Raw genomic sequence first — 7,396 nt, forward strand, 5'->3', positions numbered from 1 at the left:
ATGGCTAGGACACACACACCTTCATCTGTTGGACGTGGTGCTGGACGTGGTGCTACCCGGGGTGACGGTCAAATTGGGGTTCATCAAACTAGAAGACAGACTGCTCCTCAACCTCAAGTTGGGAACATGGTTCAAACCCAAGTTGTTATGCCAGATCAAGTGCAAGAGCAGGGAGTTCAAAACGTTCCACCACCAGTACCAACTGTTGTACCTATTGTTGCCTTACCTGCAGATGCAGTGGCAAGGTTACTGAATGTGTTAGAGGCATTGGTGCCTACTCAGGGCGGAAGTTCAGCTCCTTAGGCTACTTTACAGACACAAGCACCTGCACAGACTCAGCCTTTTGGGAATAAGGAAGTATCCCTACACGAGTTTCTGAAATTGAAATCACCAAAATTCACAGGTTCCGATAATTCAGCAGATCCTCAAGGTTTCTTGGATGGGACACTCAAGGCATTATGTGCTCTTGGATGTTCTAGTGAGAGAGCCGTGGAGCTAGCAGTATACAAACTAGAGGATATGACCAACACATGGTATGAAACTGTATTGCTAGGAAGGCCAGCAGGAGCAACACTACTGACATGAGACGAGTTCATTAAGTTGTTCAAGAATCATTTTCTTCCAGACAGTCTGATGCAACAATATGCTAGAGACTTTGAGAGATTTGTTCGGACTCCAGATATGGATGTGTCAACATATAACACTAAGTTCTGTAAGCTGGCTATATATGCTCCTCACTTAGTGCCTACCGAAGAAGCTCGAGTTCAGAGGTTTGTTGATGGATTGGTTGTTCGTCTATACACTGCAGTAGCCCCACAGATGAAGACTTTATCCTACTCTGATATGGTCGACCTTGCTAGAAAGAATGAAAACAAAGGACGTGAGGAGCGTGCAACTAGTGATTTACGTAAGATGGCCAAGACAGAAGGGGCTTTCAGTGGTGGTTTTAGTAAAAATAGAGGAGCAGGAAATCAGGGACAACAACAACAACAGGGTTCTCAAACAGGGACTCACATGTCTTCACAGTCCACATACAAACCACATTACAGACAAGGTAATATGGGACCATCATCTTCTGGACATCGTAATTCTGGGCAGATATATGCCACTACTCAAGTCTTCCAGACTTGTGGTAGATAACATTTGGGCCAATGACGTGTTCTAACTGGAGAGTGCTTTCGGTGTGGCCAGTTGGGACATCACTTGAGGGATTGCCCTCAGCCTCCAAAAAATTTCAACCAGGCTTCTACTCAGTTAGCTGCAGCGACTCAGACTACTCGTAATACTTCAGGTGCTACAGGTACAGGAAATAGAGGTCGAGGTGCTGGAGACCGTGCTACTATGAATCAAGGATAAGGAAATGTTGGTAGAGCTCAGGCGAGAGTTTTTGCATTTACTAGACAGGATGCTCAGGCCTCAAATGCAATGGTTACAGGTATTCTTTCTGTCTGTTCATTTGATGCACTTGCGTTGATCGATCCGAAATCTACTCACTCCTATGTGTCCTCGTACTTTGCTTTGAAATTTAGTAGACAACCCGAGCTATTGAATGATCCTTTTCTAGTTGCTACTCCTGTTGGAGAGTCTCTATTAGCTGAATACGTGTATTGTGCTTGTCAGATTCGGGTTAAGGGTAGAGATACTCTAGCTGACCTTATTGTACTCGATATGATTGACTTTGACATGCTGATGGAAATGGATTGGTTATCTTCTTACTATGATATAGTCGATTGTCATACAAAGATAGTTAAGTTTGAGATACCAAATGAACCCAGTTTTATTCTAAGAGGGAGTCAGGTTTCAGAGACTTGCAAAATTGTATATTTTATGAAGGCTCAACGACTTCTGAAGAAAGGTTGTTTGGGTCTCTTAGCTGTTGTAAATGATACAAGAAAAGAAACAGTTAGTATATAAAATGTTCCAGTAGTGAGAGAATTTTCTGATGTATTTCCTGAGGATTTACCAGGATTGCCTCCAATACGAGAAATAGACTTTGGTATTTATTTGCTACCTGACACACAACCCATATCGATACTCCCATATCGAATGGCACCAGCAGAGTTGAGGGAGCTAAAGCAACAATTACAAGATTTGTTAGATAGGGGCTATATTAGACCTAGTGTATCACCATGGGGTGCACCAGTACTATTAGTAAAGAAGAAAGACGGATCCCTGAGATTGTGCATTGACTATAGACAGTTGAACAAGATAACAATACGCAATAAATATCTTTTGCCTCGTATAGATGACATGTTTGATCAGTTACAAGGAGCTGCTCACTTTTCAAAGATTGACCTCCGTTCTAGTTATCATCAACTTAGAATCAAAGATGAAGATATTTCTAAGACTGCTTTCAGAACTCGATACGGGCACTATGAGTTTCTTGTGATGCCTTTCGGACTAACAAAGGCTCCAGTTGCATTCATGGATTTAATGAATAAGGTGTTCAAGCCGTTTCTGGATAGATTTGTAATAGTATTTATTATCCTGATATATTCTCGTAGCCAAGGAGAACACGAGGATCACCTCAGGACTGTGTTGCAGACATTTCGAGAACATAGGCTTTTCGCTAAGTTCTCGAAGTGCGAATTCTGGCTAGACTCGGTAGCATTTTTTAGGCATGTTGTATCCAAAGATGGAATTATGGTAGATCCTAAGAAAACTGAAGCTGTGTAGAAATGGCCCAGACCTACTTCTCCTACAGAGATTCACAGCTTTTTAGGCTTAGCAGGCTATTATAGGCGTTTTGTGCATGATTTCTCCAAAATAGCAGTGCCACTGACCAAGCTAACACAAAAAAATGCAAAGTTTCAGTGGACAGAGGAATGTGAGCAAAGCTTTCAGAAACTCAAAACGTGTCTGACAACTGCACCAATATTAGCCTTACCATCAGGTTCTGGAGGATGTACAGTATTTTGTGATGCCTCAAGGGTAGGATTAGGATGCGTTCTCATGCAAAATGGCCGTGTTATAGCTTATGCTTCGAGACAATTGAAAAAGCACGAGCAAAACTATCCTACACATGATTTGGAAATGGATGCAGTGGTATTTGCTCTAAAAATTTGGAGGCATTATCTATACGGCAAAACTTGTGAGATTTATACTGACCATAAAAGTCTGAAGTATATCTTTCAGCAGAGAGATCTAAATCTTCGGCAGCGTCGTTGGATGGAACTACTCAAAGACTATGATTGTTCTATTTTGTATCATCTTGGAAAAGCCAATGTGGTGGCTGATGCATTGAGTAGAAAATCTATGGGGAGTTTGGCACATATAGCCCCTGCAAAGAGACTTTTAGCCAAAGATATTCAGAGACTAGAAGATACAGGTATCAGATTTAGTGTCGGAAATTCAGAGGCATTGTTGGCTTGTGCTCAGGCTAAGTCTTTATTAGTTGAGCGCATTAAGACCACCCAATATGAGGATGAACGATTATGTAAATACGAAGATGCAGTCTTAGCTGGTAAAAGCAAGGATATGATTGTTAAAAGTGATGGTGTTCTTCGAATGGGTGACAGGCTATGTGTAGCAGACGTAAATGGGTTGAGACATGCTATTCTTAAAGAAGCTCACAACACTAAATACACTATACATCCTGGATCCACAAAAATGTACCATGACCTGAAGCAATTTTATTGGTGGGAAGGTATGAAGAAAGATGTTGCTAACTTTGTTTCTAGTTGTTTGACTTGTCAGCAAGTCAAGACTGAGCATCAACGACCCGCGGGACTACTACAACAAATAGAGATTCAAGAGTGGAAATGGGAAAGAATTACTATAGATTTTGTCACCGGGATACCACGAACCCTTAGAGGTTGTGACTCGGTATGGGTGATTGTAGATCGACTGACGAAATCAGCATACTTTTTGCCGGTGAAGACTACATATGGTGGAGTCAGGTATGCACAGATATTTATGAACGAAATTGTCCAACTTCACGGAGTTCCAGTATCCATCATCTCTGATAGAGGATCACATTTCACTTTACACTTTTGGAAATCTTTTCAAGAAGCATTGGGTACACGAGTAGATCTTACTACTGCATTTCATCCACAGACAGACGGGTAGTCTGAACATACTATTCAGATCTTGTATGATATGTTGAGAGCTTGCATTCTTGAGTTTGGAGGTAGTTGGGACACTTATCTACTATTAGCTGAATTTGCTTACAACAATATCTTCCAGTCTAGTAGTCAAATGGCACCGTACGAAGCATTGTATGGTAGAAGATGTCGTTCTCCTATCGGATGGTTTGAAGCTGGTGAGACTAACTTATTGGGACCCGACCTAGTACAAGAATCTATGGGCAAGGTCCAGTTGATCAGACAGAGATTGCTTGCAGCTCAAAGTAGATAAAAGTCTTATGCTGATAAGAGAAGAAGAGATTTAGTGTTCACAATTGGGGACAAAGTGTTCTTACGAGTCTCCCCTATGAAAGGTGTGATGCGGTTTGGGAAAAGAGGCAAGTTGAGCCCTAGGTTTATAGGACCGTATGAGATATTAGACCGAGTGGGAGCGGTGGCTTATCGTTTGGCACTTCCTCCTGAGTTGTCCTTTATTCACCCAGTGTTTCATGTCTCAATGCTAAGAAAATATATATCAGACTCATCTCAGGTGATTGAAGCACCGACTATACCACTCGATAAGAAGTTGTCCTATGAGGAGGAGCCGATGGCTATTGATGATAGTCAAGTAAGAAAGTTACGGTCAAAAGAAATTGTGCTCGTTAAAGTCTTATGGAGAAATCATACTGTTGAAGAAGCTACATGGGAAATAAAAGATGTTATGCGAGTCAAGTATCCTCATTTATTTTAGTCTACAGGTACGTACCAGAATTAAATTCGGGGACCGAATTTCATAAGGTGGGGAGAATGTAATACCCTATATATTAATAAGGGCATATAAGTCTTTAACCTATATATATATATATATATATATATATATATATAATAATAATAATAATAATAATAAGAGAATGGACTAAAGCCCATTGGAAAGAGAAACTAAAAGGGCAAAGGCAGCAAGCTGCTGCTAAACAATAGAAGCTACAAAACGCTCAGAAAGAAAGAAAAAAATAGAATGAAGAGAAGCGGAATCGGGTGAGCGGCGACCATAGTTGGAGAAGAAAAGTGAGGGAGGAAACTATAATTCAGGTATTTATCCCTATACATGACACTAACCTTACACATAATTTACTTTGTAATTATCTTACCAATTATCTAGAGACAAGGGAATAATATAGCAATGACTTCTGGGAATTAGATATAGAAGAAACAAATATGCTGCTAGAAAGAAATTACTACTCTTCTACGGGATTTATTCTTTTAAATTTAAGGAATGATGATTACCTAATAATTGGGGCAGAACGGGTGTGGAGTAATAATTGTCTAATGATGGTAATTAATATATATATTAAGGAGTTGAATTAAATATAGGTTATGTGCACAATGTTAATAAAAGAGTACACGATGTGTTTCCGGTTCTGCTATACACTGTTTCAAAGTTTATTGTCTTCAATTTTAATTCTAATGATTAGCTAATTATTACATGATGATTGAGAATTTTCGTCCTAAAGAATCAATAGAACTTTATGAAATTGGATTAATAAATTATATGAATAGGTTGTAGTTAATAGATTAGTAATTACTCATATGTAGGTAACTATAATTCGGCAAATTAAGAGTTAAATATAAAACTCGGAGGATTGGATATTCTAAACTAGTGATGGATTTAGCTTAAATGAGGCAATTAACACGAGATCGATGTTGATGTGGTTATAGATTGATTGAAGAAAGTTGTATGAATCGTTCGAGGTGAAGAGATTGGTATTTCGCACGATTACTGTGAGTAGTAATCTTACCGCAATTTGTGTTTTCATAACTTGCATGATTTACAAATGATTTTTAATATAAATATGTTACCGATTATTTTGAGTTGCATGTGGGACAAGTTTTTTACTCGATATGATACCGAAATAGCTATTTGAGAAGATTACCATTGTTTTAAATATTTTCGTTGTCACTAGATCTGTTATCGTGACTTGAATTTACTGTTATCAAAAAGAAATTATATGATTTGATAAGAACCGAAATGCCCTATATTGTATTAAAATATTTTCTATGAGTATATACGGATTACAGAGACAAGTATAAATGGGAATAGACATTGAAGGATCCCGTAGCCAACGGCGGGTTCGTTAGACCTGGTGCTCCTTGTACTTACCGATTATACAGTACAGTTATAGCCCTCGCTAGTGGGAAGATAGAACTAGTATACCGTTACCGATTTCCCTCTGGTAGGGACTACCGTTATATTTGACTTCTTGCGAAGAAGTCCACAGTTATACCGATTACATGATCCGTTCATTGAAACCTCTCAAAATGTGAATACTGATATTATATAATGGTTACCGAGCTTATTACTGAATTGTATTTGTATTATACTACAAGAAAAGTATGATGAGACTGAAAATTATTTATTGTTTCTGACAGGGCATTTTTATGTTGTTTTCAGTTTGATATACTAGCATGTTTTTGAATTGTCCCCAAATAAAAACGGTTGTGGTTAAGTGTTATTACTCACTGAGCTAGTGACTCATTTCCCGCTAATTTTTTTTTACAGAGACAGCAGTTGACGCAGGCGAGGATTTCGTTAATTAGAGCGCACATGTTGATATTTCTCGCTGAGCCTCGCACTTGTTCGCGTGGGCAGAGATTTTATTTATTGTTATAGTCTTTTCATTGAACTCTTAGAGTTGCTCCATTGTCATTATTTTAGTGTCATGAGTATTCTTTTGTTATTATGGTTTTATGTCGAGTATCGTTCTCATTTATCAAAGTTGGAGATAAATTAGTATTTCTAGTGGTTGGTTGGTGATTTAGTTATGGTGGAGACTTGTATTAGTTAATTGGCAAGTTGTCAATTGTTTGGTATGATATTAGGATGTTTGGTTGTTGATTTGAGACAGGAAATTTTTTGGGATGGTCCAAAATCAGGGGAAACTCTGTCCGATTTTTTGTAAAATTATCGATGAGGCTTACTTGGGAGCACTTGCTCCTAAGCGCCGGTCACAATCCTAATTTGGGTCGTGATAGGAGTGCTATTGAGGCACGGGTGGTCCTGTTCGTTTGATCAGGCTAATTGTAGTTCGAATAGAGTGAATGACTCTCGAGAACGATTCTAAGGTGTTCAAGATTTTACATGTAACAATTAGGTATTTTCAAGTTGTATATGTGGCTAGAAACTGAGTTTTCATTGGAAGATGTCAGGACTTGTGGTATTTTATATATTAATTATGGGATTCTATATATCAGTATCAGGAAGGTGAAGGTAATGACTTCGGATTCATAGGAAGTCGCTTCAGGGCAAGCATTTTGAACGTGGTGCAGTTGGGAAT

The 7,396-nt window shown here is 38.8% G+C and overlaps 1 protein-coding gene across 1 annotated transcript; it reads left to right on the plus strand.

Annotated features, from left to right (window-relative positions):
• On the plus strand, nt 1-1,914 carry LOC104214556 (uncharacterized). The gene is made up of 5 exons (XM_070166063.1): nt 1-289; nt 404-533; nt 630-1,116; nt 1,192-1,300; nt 1,436-1,914. Exons 1-5 carry the CDS (start codon nt 1-3, stop codon nt 1,912-1,914), a joined length of 1,494 nt encoding a protein of 497 aa, XP_070022164.1.
• The last annotated feature ends 5,482 nt before the right edge of the window (nt 1,915-7,396 follow it).

This window comes from Nicotiana sylvestris, chromosome 2 (assembly GCF_000393655.2).
Source record: "Nicotiana sylvestris chromosome 2, ASM39365v2, whole genome shotgun sequence".
Lineage (NCBI taxonomy): Eukaryota > Viridiplantae > Streptophyta > Magnoliopsida > Solanales > Solanaceae > Nicotiana > Nicotiana sylvestris.

Coding starts and splice junctions, on each gene's coding strand:
- LOC104214556 (XM_070166063.1), top strand. CDS start 1: ATGGCTAGGACACACACACCTTCATCTGTTGGACGTGGTGCTGGACGT. Junction 534..629: donor GAGGATATGACCAACACATG/GTATGAAACTGT, acceptor TCTTCCAGACAG/TCTGATGCAACAATATGCTA. Junction 1,301..1,435: donor TAATACTTCAGGTGCTACAG/GTACAGGAAATA, acceptor CAATGGTTACAG/GTATTCTTTCTGTCTGTTCA.